The following is a 15,000-nucleotide window of genomic DNA, read 5'->3' on the forward strand; positions in this document are numbered from 1 at the left end:
ACTTATATTTCAACAGAATTAAGTATTGGAGGGTAATGTGAAGTGCTATTTTCTACCCATGTAAACCATGTGAGTGTTAGTATACAAAAATTTGGTTTTATCAACGGAGTTGATAATGTAAATTTGCCACCGTACAGAGATTCTAAAAGCTGACGTTTCGAGCGTTAGCCCTTCGTCAGAGCGAATCCAATGGATTCGCTCTGACGAAGGGCTAACGCTCGAAACGTCAGCTTTTAGAATCTCTGTACGGTGGCAAATTTACATTATCAACTCCGTTGATAAAACCAAATTTTTGTATACTACTTCCCCACCGACGCAGCACCACAGTTTCTTTAGAAACTACCCCTTCATTCATGTGAGTGTTAGCCCTATTAATGGAATTGGGCCCACACAAGGACAGGTAAAAAATCTGACCAGGGTTGCGAAAAAGTAATCTTCCTTTCCAGGTAATCACAAGTCGTGCACGGAAAATTATTATCCACGGGATTCAGAATGGTCACTTGTGCAGCCAAATCTTATTTTAGCACTCGTCTAAAAATAGCTTGATGTGTAAAAATGCTGTTACATAGACCTAGTATTGGAGCTGTCGGCTCCTGCTATAAGTGAGAAAATGAATTGCTCAATGAATTGTAAAATTAACAAAAAATGCATAGAGACATTGGTTTTATGAAAGCCTCTTGAGGACTGCAACAAGTTTGGACAACGCGAGAGAAGCAAAGAAAAAAAAGATCTTGGTAAAATTTAACTGAAGAAACTAATATTTTAAGTTTCTTAAAGCCCTCCGAATGTTTAATACTGGGATTAAGAACATGGCTCGAGTTTACGTTCTCAGCGTGCACATGAAAAATTTGAGCCAGCTTGGTGTACTGGAATTGATTCGCGGATTTGCTTTCTGTTGTTTCAAATACAAAACAGTTTCACAAAGACATTGCTAGAAGCTCACTAGAGTCGCGTGAGAACACTACGTCACATACCTGACGCGCTAACCTGCAGTACAACCACATTCTTAGCAATGTTTTCGCGTACCGACGCCTTGTATAATGGGCGTAAGAACCTGGGACTCATATCATTTTTATCCAGGACTTCCACAGTTATCCGAGTGGAGATTTTTAACGCTGGTGTCCCACAGTCCTCTGCGGTCACTACTGCCGTGTAGTGAGATTTTAACTCTCGATCCAAAGATGACAGGACAGTGATCTGTCCAGTGTTGCTAATGGCGAAAACTTTAGATCCTCGGGATTGGTCTGTGCTGATTTTATACGTGACAGTGTTGCAGGTGTCAAGGTCTTTGGCTTGGATAACACCGAGCAGAGCGTTGCGGACGTTATTTTCCGGTATCGTGAATTTACATGAATTGTTGAGCGCGCAATCTTTGACAAAATACGGAGGCTCATTCACATCTTGGACGGCAATTGTAAGCGTTGTGCTATCCGACAAACTAGGACTTCCGCCATCTTGAACTTTGATGCCTAGAGTGTAGCTTTGTTGGACTTCATAATCCAATTCCTGGATAGTTCGAACCTCTCCTTTCGTGTTGATACTGAATTTACTATCGCTATTTCCAGAGGTAATACTGTAAGTCAGCTTAGCATTCGTTCCATAGTCCATGTCCGTGGCGGTAACCGTGGCAACGAGAGTGTTGGCAGGCTGCCCTTCAAGTACAGTCCCCGAGTACTGAGCACGCGCAAACGAAGGCGCGTTGTCATTAATGTCAGCGACATTGATATTCACAATTGCTCGTCCTTTATGGCATTTGTTGTGAACGTTTTGACCCAGCACTGTCAAACGATAGCTGGCCCGAGTTTCGCGATCTAGTTTCCGTGCGGTTGTAATCACTCCTGATTTCTGATCAATACTGAAGGAACTTTGGATATCACCTTCAACGATGCTATACCTGAGCCTAAACGAAGAAAAATAAAAAAAGTGAGAAATTGAACATCCTATAGCATATCACCAGCATGTCCTCACCCCACCCCCCTTGAAAAAAGCTGACCACTCAGGGACCTCTTGTACCCAGTGTTGCTTGTGCTTAGCCTGCGATTTCCACACGTGACGCATAATGGGTCTCGACAAACTTTCCTCTTCAGTTCGTCTTCTTAGACGCACTAAACTAGATAGGTCGTCCACACGCATCATGCGTCTTCCCCCCGCCTCCATACTATACCTAGACGAATTTAACAGACGCAGAAAAATACGGATTATGCGTCTTATATAGTCCGTCCCGTATTTACGCTAGACGCATAACATGACAGACTCATAATTCGTCTGCGGGACGGAATACGCTTCTCCAGTCTAGTATAAAAGCGACCATCGTTGCTCAAACACTCCAAGGTCGGTACGATACATTTAGTGGCACTTCCAACTTTGCAATTCCAGAAATATTTGTCCAAACTCAGAGCAGTGACAGGAGATTAGCTCTTACGTGTAAGCATTCGATGACGCCAATCTTTGGTTGAGAACAGTAACAGGTGCAAGTTGGTCCTCTATCACGTTTGCCACGTAATTGTCTTGAGTAAACAGTGCATCCCACATGGAGAGTTTAAATTTATTGCTTGCTTGTTGACCTTGCACAGCTACATACACCAGCTTTAATCAAAAGGAATATAATAATTAATCATTGGACAGCCGCCATATTGCGTCAGAAGGGGAATAGCTGGTATAGTGTTCTTGATCGACAGCTGAGTCGAGTCAGTTCGATTCAAATCGTCACAGTGGTCAATAAATCAATTGTTAAGTAAAATACACGAAGAAGAGGAGTTGCATTGAAATCAATTTTCTGTATCGTTCATCAGACCGCCTTCCTAGAGGAAAAGTGAAAAAATACACTCCCAAGTTTCTCCGAAGTCGCTCCGACGTTACGTGGAGGCACGAACGTAGAGGTTTGATAACGGCAACGCGACACAGCTAATGCCATCGAAATGAGAGTCGAACGGAGGAATTTATTAAATGGCTTTGTATCTTCTAACGCCGAATTCAACCATCTTAGTTTTGTGGATACATCTTTGCCAATAAGGACTAAGCAAAAAATAAATATTTATTTGTGTTTTAACGGATTTTTTACTTCGTTGGTTGTTTGAAATCCTACCTTGTTACTTGACAAAGAAAGAGATAAGTATCGAGGAGACAGGTTACTCTCATTTCTGACCGAGTTAGTATCCATGGGGCCTGGGTTGGTGCTTGTGAGCGATGCATAGAGATGGGAAATTCCTGTAAAAAAAATAGATTTATTCTCCAAAAAACACACAACAGCGCGCAGTCTTGGGTAAAATAGCGATGCTAACTGTCGGAAGCTAGTAACAGTTAAGTTTGAAAACACCAAATCACTTTAAATGTCTAGATGTTGTTCGAGACACTGACTGTGATCCAATAACCTTGGGGTAATAATATTAATATTTATCCATGGAATGTGACGGAAAAACTTACCTTGAATATCTCTTACTTCGACAGTTATTTTGTTATTTGCCACGGTTGTAAACTTTGTTCTGAAATATTTGAAAGTATCGCTTTCCACTGTTGTAATGGTGTCGTCGCAAGATGAAACTGAAGCACCCTCTAACATGAAGAGGAAAGTATTTGATTTAGAACAACGACCTGGACCTACATCACCCAAAAGTAGAATTCACCCAACTTGGCCTAGTCCCCAGCGTCAGAATAGTGTCTATTTTTAAACCAAGTTTTGCTGGAAAACAAACAATAGACCAAATCTGCTAACTCAATGTTGTAGCCAATTTAAAACGTTTCGTTCCAGGTATTTTCACGTCATTTAATTGTGAATACTGCATTGTAATGCAAATACAATACGCAAAGAACTTAACCCCGGGAGATTTCAATGGGGCACAACATTGAGTTAGCCAATTTGGTCTACTGTTATTTTCCCGCAAAACGTGGTCTAAAAATAAACACTTCTATGACGCTGATGGGGGCAAATCTCATACCAGATTCTTACTTTTAGGTAATGGACTCTTGTCTAGACTTTAATCAATTGCTGTGGCTCATTCTTAGCCATTTAATACTCCCTTCTTCACAAACCTCTAACTGCTCAGTGTAGAAAGGCACTCGATTCGATTTCCGGTACTGCAGTATCCACATTGCGATTGGTTGTTGCTAAGCATTGATACGAAAAAGGTTATTCAAGGTTACGCCAATCATAAATTGGTCAATGACAGGAAATCATGAAAGTAGTATCTATAGATTTTGACAACAAATAATCCCCTACTACCAAGACTTTTCTTCGATTTGATGCTTGCACCATTTTTTTATTGAGCAGTGTCGTGCGAGCAACCGAAAGTCTTCGATGACGAAGAATAAGCGGTAACCTTGATATGAACAACTTGGTCATAGCTGGTTTCTGTGACCGGGGGTGGGGGGGGGGGGGGGAGATGCTCCTTCATATGGGCTATATAGGTATGTACTGCCCAAAAGGGTATGCTTTATTAGCCGTTTTGGTCTGAAATAGGGTATCGATTTTGACCATTTTGATCTGAAATAAGGTATGGTTTGTTCACTCAAGTCTTGAATTGGGTATGTTTTATTAGAAGAAGCTCCTTCTTCATCATTAAACGATAAGACCATCAACAAAAGCTCTTCTCAAATTGTTACGCCAACCATGCAACAGCTGAAATAGGTCTGAAATAGGGTATCAAATTTTAGGTCAGCTCCGAAATAGGGTAGGAAAAATAGTACATTTTGGTCTGAAATAGGTTAAGGGTTTTAGGAAGCGGTCCGCACACCCCCACCGAACTTTTCTGGGAGTAACCCCCCTAGTATCCTATTATCCCCCCCACTATTATCAAAAACATAATAGGCAAAACAAAATGACGAAATATGATGCTATGAGCAGCCTGTACTCTAATCTTCAATTTGACCGAATTCTGGTTAAAATGTCACAAACTTATTAAGCTTTCCGGGTCACTGGGTCTTGTATTTATTGATTGGCTTGCGTGGAGGGCGAAGAAACACGACAAGGATAACTTGTAAATACGACATGTACGTACTGAATTTGAACGATTATTGTTAAGAACAGCACATGGACAAAAACGCACGTCACACGGCATCAGGGGTCCATACCACAAAGGCCTTAGGGGCACTATACATAAATTATCATATTTGTCAACAGTATTGATAAGGAAGTCAAAGATTACGGTACACTTACCATCGCAAGACACAGCACTTAGCTTATCAACCCAGCCTGCCAAGTCATCAAAGCTGCCCAAACGAAACACGTGCGTACTATCAGGATCGGTTGCCATGGTGTTGAGCTCACGTGGATTAACATAGCTACCCACACCGATAGAAAATATATTGACGCCTTTGTCTCGGAGCTTTTTTGCCGGTTCTGTCACAGACCGACCGGTGGAGTAACCATCAGTAACAATGACAGTCACTTTTGGAATTGATGTATCTGGACGCATCCCCTTAAGGAGTAGAGAAAGTAAACCAGATTAGATGACATGAATGGAATGTGGCTATAGGTGTATCAAGAAGAAGAAGTGTCTTCGAGAGAGAGACGGGTGAGACAGAAAAACTTTCGCCTACATATTTATAAAAAGAATGCAGCGAGAAAAAGGACCTCCGGCCTTATGCTGCTGAAATTCCTCGAATAAACTGAAATTTGTGCGATTTGTTTTTGTAAGGTCGAAATTAAACCACGTGTTCCGTTGAGTACTATCGCGGGCTTTCCTTAAGTGTGTTTATTTCACGGGATACGTTTCCCTGTTGACCTGGGAATAGCAGTGAAGACGTTACTGATGTCTTAAGCTAAATTTTCAGTACTCAAAGAACTGTGGACAAATAGAGATTGAATTCACTTAGTAACTAAAACTAGCTTAGAAAAGTGGTGACATGTACACACACTCTTTCCTGGGTTGGTTGTCCATGAGTAATTCTACTAATGCGTTTTTTATCTGCATTGTCGGCAGTTAAAAGCGATACTTTTTTTTAAGGGATGTTTTAGGGGTGGAAGTGCCCAAAAGTCGCATTCAATAACGTCTAAGGATAACTCACTTGTGATTTGACAAAAATGTTCCTGCGCACATAGTCCAAAGCGTCAGCGGTATAGGTCCATCCTCCTCGGTACGATATCTTACTAACTGCACTCTTGATTGAGGACTTTGTGTGATGTGCTTTCAAGTTAAACTCCAATTGGGTATAGGTGGAATACGTGACAACAGCAACATGAGTCCCGGATGGGCCAATGTTAAAAAAGTCAACTACATCTTTGACAAAGTTCTTCATTAGACCAAAATTGTAACTCCCCACACTGCCTGAGCTATCCAGGATAAAGGTTAAATCGACAGACGTCTGACAAACTGAAAAATATTGGAAAACAACTATGAAAATGACCTAAAAAGCATACTGCAGTAAGGCTGATTGAACGGCGAGAGAATATATAAGGCCAATAGTTCGAAAGGCACTAGGCTATGCTGAGACGTTAAAATATACATGGGCTATTGACCAAGCGTAAGGTCAAGATGGCTGGATATTGGCCAAGTTGCTCTTTGATCTTGTGGGACCAAGCAAGAAATCCCGAGCGGGCAGTGTAGCTCCATCTTGCCCGCTCGGGTAAAGCCAATCACAACGCGGGATTAGGTTCATCTTACCCGCGCTCACGAAGCTGGTCATATAATAACAATTATAAATGATGATAGCTTGTAATGTCATACAATGAATTAAGAATAGGAATTGAACGGACTTAAAGTGCTGCTATGATAAAAAAAAATCATTTCCTTTTTTTCTTCAGATTTTGAAAGTGTGATTGCTTAACAAATGACTGGCAAAAGTTTGCGCTTTTATTTTTATCCAAAGGTTGTTTACTTTGATTGTAAGTTTTGGATTTCACGGTGCGCAAATGCTCACGTTTCAAACTGACCGACTGGACCTCAGAGGGTTGGTTCTAGGGAAAAGCGACGTCATTTACTCACTAGCTTAAAATTTTATCGTGTAAATGCACCTTAGTATATATGAAAAACACGAGTTTAAAAGTCTGAAAGCTCGAACCCCCCGTACTGCGTATTAATTTAGCCGCGCACACATGCATTGCATTCTTAAACTAAGGAGTCTTTGACATCATTTTCTCCTTGATCCAGCTCTCTCAAGATTTTAAAGATAGTAATGGCCGGCGGACCATAAATCGGACAATTCCAGTTAAAATAAACAGGTGTCTTTTTTAAATCAAGCTAAAAAGGCTAAAACTTTGGTCACTTACTGTTAGTTAATATAGTTTTGAAATACAAAGAAAAATAAAAATTGATTTTTTGGTCATAGTAGCACTTAAACGGATGCGATACAATAACAATAGGAACAGCAAAAACGGAAATTGCTTTGTATCTCTCGCATATACCTTGATGCTACTCAAACGTATCTATATATTACAACTCATATTTACCATCGCGAATGACGCTTGCGTGAATATAAGAGCTGCTTGCGTAATAAACCCAGTCAAACCCCGCCTTAACAGCCAATCCTGCCAAGGTGCCGAGCTTGGACGAATCTCCATCAGAAGTCTGGAGACGAAGGGCGCGCCCTGCAGATTAAAACAAAAAAAAAGAAACATGAAAAATGGAATGAAATTGGAAATAGGCCTTTTTCGATGTATTAAAATTGAGCTTAAAAGACGGATGATATGAAAATATTTTTCACATTCATTCCAACGTGTTTCTATTGTTTGTGTCCTCACTGCCTCACTGTCAAGCTGACTATTTGATTTGTGGAGGCAGTGTGGTCCAGTGGTTAGGGCGTTGAGTTTGCATGCGGTTGCTCCGAATTCAAATCCCGTTCTAACCTCTGGATTTTTTTCCGGTTGTCCCGGATTCAACTCCACCACGCTTCGTAAATAGCCAACTGGTTCCCGCCAGTTGGGGTTCTTAATAATTTTTCGGTTGAGTTTGAATTGTTACTTTCACCTTGTTGACAGTGGAGTGCCTGTAAACTAGCTTGATAGCTAAGTGTACTTCCACTATAAAGAAAGCATTATTATTTATTATTATTATTTATTGACATTTCACCCTCGTTCCCAGGGCGAGCGGGACCTACTCCCGGGAACTAGGTTAGTCATGATTTTTAATCCTGAATCTTCGAAAATCATTTTCGCACTAATTAAATCATTTCTCCAGTAATGAAAAAAAAAAAAAAAAAAGAACTTATGACGTTCAGACATAGGTTTGATGCTCCTCTGGTTCGAAAACTCTTTTTCTTCAGCTCATGCCCGGAAGAGGCATATTTTGTGTCACGACGCTTTCAAAAAAAGAAACTTTACCGCGAAACGTACCAGCCAATCATAAGCCTTTCAGAATAAATTACGGTATTAACCCATTGGGGTCACTTCGTTCAAAAGTAGCTTGATCCTTGTACATACAGTAATATGGGAGATGTACGCTACATCTAGGATGTTTTTTAACTTTAGTAGAAATTAGAGTAAATTACGTGCCCCGAAAAAAAAAATAGACTGCAAAACAGTCGGTTTTCGAATTCTCGCGCGCTTCACGCGAGCCTCACACGCACGTACGTGGGAGGCTCGTCTCTCCCCAGTCTCACTCTTCGTTTCACCCTCGCTCCAGACCTTTCGTTTGAAAAGACGCATAGTATGGCTGTTTGGCAGTCTAGGAGAAAGAAAAGTTGGGAATTATTTACATAAACTTCCACATTTCAAGTACCGTTTCTAAAGCAATTCTTTTTGCATGGGTCGACGCATTTTCAGAGCATAATATAAAAAAAATTGTTTTCCTTTGCGCCACTGAAGAATGCGTTCTATTCGAGGCTCAAGTGGAGAAAAATTGACACTTAAACCGGATTATAAACTTGCTGACATGAACTTTGGCTCTCTTCTCAGTAGGACTCGCACAATAGAAGTAATCGACATTAAATCGGATAGTTTCCCATTGACAGATACTGAACAATCAAATTTATTGAATTACAAGATCGTAGTGCCAGACGCAGCTACTTGAGGCGCATCCAACTAAATTTGCCAATTTATGGAACATGTATTCAGCAAAAAAAAAACTCCATCATAGAAAAAAATAACCAGTGATTTGTTGAGGAAAGAGACTCAACTTTCCGATCTGTTACAGGAAATATTCAGTTAGGAACTCGAGTACCTCGTTGAAAACAAAATATGAGGAAGTATGATCTTGACCAATGCTTTTACAAGTTTTTATCAAATCGTTCAAAAAAGTCAACACTACTTACGATCATTTATCGCTGCAGACTTTTTTTTATGTTCAATGAACAGAGAATTTATTGATGCATCAGGGTATTATAGGGTGTTTTGTGAAGATCTTCTTGCACACAAACCGAACGTGCTTTTATTTATTAATAATATGCATGCAAGAATTTCAGCGTGTTGATTGACTGAGAGCGTGTCAATTAATTCCAAACAGAATGCAGAAAAGAGAATTAGAAAAGATAGTTGAAATATATGTAGTGGAGTAAAGTTGAAAATTTTGCATGTATTTTATTAATAGTAATCACATGGCTGACTTTCATTTGCGATTTGAAAGAAGTAATTTTTTTCAAAGACGAACAAAGACAGGGAGCGCGTAGGGTGTTTGCAATTTGTAGTCTTTGAAAAAAAGGACTAGTGCTTATTTATTCCAAATTGCACTCGAAATCATGTGCAATACCTACACTTGTGTAACAAAATTGACAAAGAACGGTAATCAATACACTTATTGTTCTACTAGGTACAAAATAATATAATTCTTTCGGCATGAAGTTTTCCGGTCAGTGTTTGAAGCAGCAATGTTAATTGTTTCTTCTAGGCGCTGTTGGAAATTGCGTTTCTCAAGTTCTCCTTTAATGACCTCTTTAACCTTTTCAAGTAGGTTGAAAATTAAATTGTGAAATCTGATATAAGTATACTGCCCACAAATTCTGGAACCTCTTTAAATGGAGAATTTATCAAACGCATTATGGATAGAATAAATATAGTTTAGATCACCAGGCACGTATGTTTCAAGAAACACTGCATGTGTCAAAGAAAATCAAAGACCAATAATCACATAGCTTTGAACTAGTGTTAAAACAAGGTCCGATTTTTTGTCTGTGTTTCAAATCCTTACAATAAATATTTATTGGCAAGTTATTTAATGTATATTGCCCAGAATTATTTTTCAAGAATACAGTTGTTTTCCTTACATGATTTAGCAAAGTATGATCTCTTTGAATTGACAATTACAGTACTTTGTTTAAAGACGAAAAAAATGGATGTGGCTTACCTTCGTAGTGCAGGAGTTTTTGAGTCTTGACTGGCAACTGGTCTGTCCAACCAAGAATCACTCTCAATCGTACGTTGTTCCAGTAGCTTTGTACTCTTGAAGCCAAGACATCAACTTTACTTTTTGCTCGTGCCGTCATACGCCGACAATCATCATTGGCAAAATCGATTCCATTGTTGGTGTTTCGTACCAGGATTTTCCTGAAACGTGCCGAGTTTCTCCTGATAATGTCTCTAATGTTTCCACACGTGGCGATCTCTGCGTCGTCTGGAACTCGTTGGCCAAAGCGGACTGAACGAAGCTTTGCGGCGTAAGAACATTCTTGTCCAACGAGAACCAGAAGCAAGACTTCGAAGGCAAGCTTATGAAACGTTGCCATGTCTTCGAAGAAAGTAAACAATAACTAGTGCGGTTTTTCTTTAGCAATTTCAACGCGTTCTTTCTGCTGGAGAAAAGTGAAATAAATGGAGTATACAAATTATGACTGAAATAGGCCAAAGAGACTTCGTTTGATCAAGGGGAAATTTTCCAAGCCGTGAACACAACTTCTATAGGCTCTGCCCCCTACTTGAAAGATTATATATACGAGATCGTGACAAGATCATCTGGTCGATCAAGTATTGGGTTTCACCGAGACACCTTTCCTACCTTAATTAGGACAATGCCCTTCCGCTGGCGAGAAATCAAAAGAGGTTTATGCGGTTAAAGCTCTCTGCTTTAAAACTGGGAAACCACAATGACTGAGATCATCACAAATCCATCGATGTTTACCACACTTGCGTTAGAAAAAATATCTTTTCCGAAAAATTATTCAAGTCTTCTCTATATATGGCTCTACGAACTCTTTCACACTAGTCTCGTGAGCAATAAGTTGTGACGCCCCCAAAACTGGTTGTATTTCAACCTACGCAAATGCAACAACGAGCTAATTTTAAACTCTATGTAGATTTAACCCAGCCCATTAGAATAGGAAAGCCAAAAACTAAAAGATCTGGTTAATGTGCTGTAAGCAAAGTATCGTAAGCCAAGAAAAATCATACAATTTGGAATAAAAGATACAAGGACTCAAAGAGACCCAGAGGTCTGTCTTCCCCAGGCCACAAGAAGCGAGACGATATTTTCTCCTAATATGGTTTCGGTTTCTTGGCATATTTTCGCAGCGTTACCATTACACCTTTCTTTCATCTGTTCTTTCTTATGGTGACCTACATTATTAACTTATAATTGCCTCTACCTGTGTTTAAGGACATTTATAATACCGACTCAAAGCCTTTGTTCAAATCTATGGAGAAAAAAAGCTATGAATACTTTCTGTTCTTCGCTCGACCTGAATAATGTATTTAAATCTGTAAATAGCCTGCTTAGAAAGCGCAGAGTTCCGCCATTTTTTCCGCATTCTGGTCACTCGCGGAATATTTCTTCGGAACTCCTCGTTCCTAAGGTAACTAATCGCGTCCTCCCCACTTGTCGTGACTAATGACTAGACGAAATTTTAGACTAAGAGTTGTTGAGTGACATGTTACTTAAAATCACCTAGCTGTTGACCCAAACAAAATTGCATCCAAACTACCGTTCAAGTCCAACGATTTCCGAACTCCAAAATGCCCATTGTATATGATTTGTATTGACCTCTAAAAATTTCTCGGGTTACTTTCTTCTTTTCAACCGAGTAAAAGTTCCTCTTCTTCTTCGTTCTTTCAATAAATGACGTATTCCCTACGTATCCTACACTTTCTTTTCCGGCGAGACATTTGGGCAATGAGAAGACTATCCTGTAGATTAATGGGAGAGTCCGTGTAGTCATAAACAAGGTTTAACAAACAAACAAACACAACCGAATCACCGCGAAAACACAGCGAACCATAATAATAATAATAATAATAATAATAATAATAGTAACATTTCAAGTTATACCGCACATTTATTTCAACTAGTTTTCAAATGCGCTTTACAATAACAGAGCAATATATTACCAGTATATAAAATAAACACGAGTGAGTAATTATCTAGTCTATGAATTACAATACTATATCAGAAAAAGCTTTTTTAAAAGATGAGTCGTCAAATTACGTTTAAAAACTTTAAAATCGGAAGTGCATCTAAGATCTAACGGAATTAATTGGAACTAATTGCATTTAAACTTGACACGAAATTAAAATACAATAGATGACGTTCGCGCCCCCTTAGCTCAAATCAAGATTGAAACGAGCTACATTTAGGCTCAGCGAGTAATAACCTAACATAATTAGGAAAATAGTTATGGAAGATATCACTTGTAAATGTTCAAATTTTCCAGCTTTGATTCTCTAAATGATCAACACTGAACATCAGTTTCTCATAAAAAAATTAGCTTACTTTGTAGGATCCCGATTTTAGGAGGGAACTAAAGAATAAAGAATACGTAGTTGTTTACTGCGGCGACTTTGAATTTCAAATTCACTGTCTCACGAAGAAGAACCAGCGATAAGGTTTGAAAAGAAAATGGAGAACTAACTTAAGTTCATATCTCAGATCAGTTTTATGCCGTTTGAAACCCTTTTTAGTCCTGGTCACTGGTCGCCAAAAGAGAAACATACTTCTCTTGTTTTCTTTTTTTCTTCGTTGTTGTTCAGTTGTTGCTTTATTTTAACGAGGAATGGCAATAAGGAGATGTTGTTGTTGTTGTTGTTGTTAAATCATACAAAGTTAAAGGGGTTATGTCACGTCACGGTGTTTAAGGGAAATTAGCTAATCACGAGTTTAAAACTCAAAAATGATACTGTGGGATCCCTTTTCTGATACAATTATTGTTACATCACAAACAAGATGATTCTGAGCAAAAAAGAACCTCTATCCAGGCGATTTGCCATAAACTTGAAAAACGTCTGGCCGACTTTTCTCAAGATTACCCAAATGCAATCCGTTTCAATCTTGTCCATTTGTGTCCATCTGTACTTCTCTTTCCTTTTGCTATATTTCGTTTATGTTGTTCAACAGTTTTAAGCGGTTATAGCAATGTTTATTTCTACTTTTCAGTTGGGCATTTTGGGTGTCATGAAATTACATCATTTTGCGTGACATATTCCCTTTAATTAACCTCTTCTCATTTCGTGGAGAATATTGTTACTATTTGTTTGTCAATCTATTTATTTTCCGTGGATTCTAAAACTCTTCCTAAAATAGACTTGGGCGCCACTTACGTTACATTTAAATGCACCGTCATAAGAAAAGCACAGACAAGGAGCGTAAACAATAAGATATTATACATTGGGGAAATTTTATCCCTTTCGAGTGGATTACACTTAACAAGTTTACTTGTCTCGCCTAGTCTGCTGACGCACAAAGTACTGCAGTCGATTTCCGCCGCTCTCCCCAGTTCGGGTATCCTGCTGGCTCACTCTCGAAACAGCGGCTGGTAATCGAGCCTTGTCAATCTTGTGCCGCCAAGAAGAAAGGGGGGAGTGGGGGGTTTGTGGATATCGAGCAGAATGTGTAGTGTCACGAATGTGTTTTAATCACTGCGTAAAGTGACCGCTCTTTCGCTTTTCATAGGGTCACACCTTACACAAACGAAAAAGAAGTGAAATTCCTTGTCCGTCACTCAAGCTTAAAGCCTTTCGATCTTAGATCCTTTTTGATTGGCTTAAAGACTAAGATCTGTACTACCCTCAAAGCTACCCGAAATATTTTACTTTTGGCAACCATTGAGGCCAAGTTATCTATGATTTCCAACGCGTAATTTAAATTATGTACGCTAACACGGTTGCTACAGAAATATAAAGAAATATGATTTCTTATCATTGGTATTCCACTATTACGCCATTTTACCATTTTTGGTCAGTGGAACGCGGAATAGCTCGACATGGCGCGGCGATATGGTTTCAAACGTCGTGCTACTGCCGTGCTAAGATCTGTTAGATGAATTGCGTTCGGTACGGCAGTAGCACGACGTTTAAAACGGGCCTTATTCGATGGTTTAACAAAAAACTCGCGGACATTTTGATCAATCATTACTCGTATTTTTCCTCGCCCCTGCGGAACTCGGGAAAATACTATGTATATATTACAAATGCGCAAATAAAGTAGGCTGCAATAGACACGAAACTAGCAAAGAAAAAGATATATAAAGTTCAACGAAATAGGACACTTGAATACAAACGATGTTTGCTTATGTTTCTTCTACGGGAAGGAACAGGTAAAATATTTAAGTCCTAGAAGCGATGTTTAAATTGTTCAAAGCAATTCAATTTTGATTTTTCTTTGTCTGATATTCATTATCATAATCTGAAACAAAGGAAAATAAAAACTGAACTACTTTGAACATTTTTGAACCTCAAGATATACAATATCATATTTGAAAACATTGTGCTAACATCAAAACGCTATTCATTTATCTGTTAAAGAGACGTCATGTAAAAATATGTTATGTTTTGCCCTAAAATACTGTTGAGTCATCTGTTATCGAGATCTGACCATGCCGTGTTTTCCCTAACGCGCTACGCCCATTAACAGCGCGCCCATAAGAAGTGCTGCGATAATTTCCGGAATAGCCAAATGGATACAAATCACTCTATTTCCTTGTTAGAGCTATTTAAGGACTGGGAAGTGCGCAAGTTCTAATTTAAGTCAATTCAGGTCAAAATTTGTGGTACCAGCAGCCGACAATTGATCTTGGCGATTTTATTTTTAATTACTTTCAATAGGTCTTCCTAATGTTAAGACTCATAAGTCCCTGGGGGAAGGGAAGAAAAGCGCTACCACGATTTGCATCATTCATTGTCAAGGATTTTTTTTTTAAAAAAAACGCAGT

The 15,000-nt window shown here is 39.1% G+C and overlaps 1 protein-coding gene across 1 annotated transcript in view; it reads right to left on the minus strand.

Moving 5' to 3' along the window:
• The window catches only part of LOC138058232 (protocadherin Fat 4-like), a 56,416-nt gene that overhangs the window by 36,073 nt on the left and 5,343 nt on the right, over positions 1 to 15,000 (minus strand). Inside the window, exons 2-9 of the mRNA XM_068904130.1 lie at positions 10,212 to 10,653; positions 7,385 to 7,522; positions 6,004 to 6,308; positions 5,153 to 5,414; positions 3,424 to 3,552; positions 3,086 to 3,207; positions 2,423 to 2,586; positions 975 to 1,900 (exon numbers count right to left, since the gene is read on the minus strand). Of these exons, the coding sequence (XP_068760231.1) occupies positions 975 to 1,900; positions 2,423 to 2,586; positions 3,086 to 3,207; positions 3,424 to 3,552; positions 5,153 to 5,414; positions 6,004 to 6,308; positions 7,385 to 7,522; positions 10,212 to 10,590 (2,425 nt within the window). The 5' untranslated portion in view covers positions 10,591 to 10,653. The remainder of the gene's footprint in view (positions 1 to 974; positions 1,901 to 2,422; positions 2,587 to 3,085; positions 3,208 to 3,423; positions 3,553 to 5,152; positions 5,415 to 6,003; positions 6,309 to 7,384; positions 7,523 to 10,211; positions 10,654 to 15,000) is intronic.

This window comes from Montipora capricornis, chromosome 7 (genome assembly GCF_036669925.1).
Source record: "Montipora capricornis isolate CH-2021 chromosome 7, ASM3666992v2, whole genome shotgun sequence".
NCBI lineage: Eukaryota > Metazoa > Cnidaria > Anthozoa > Scleractinia > Acroporidae > Montipora > Montipora capricornis.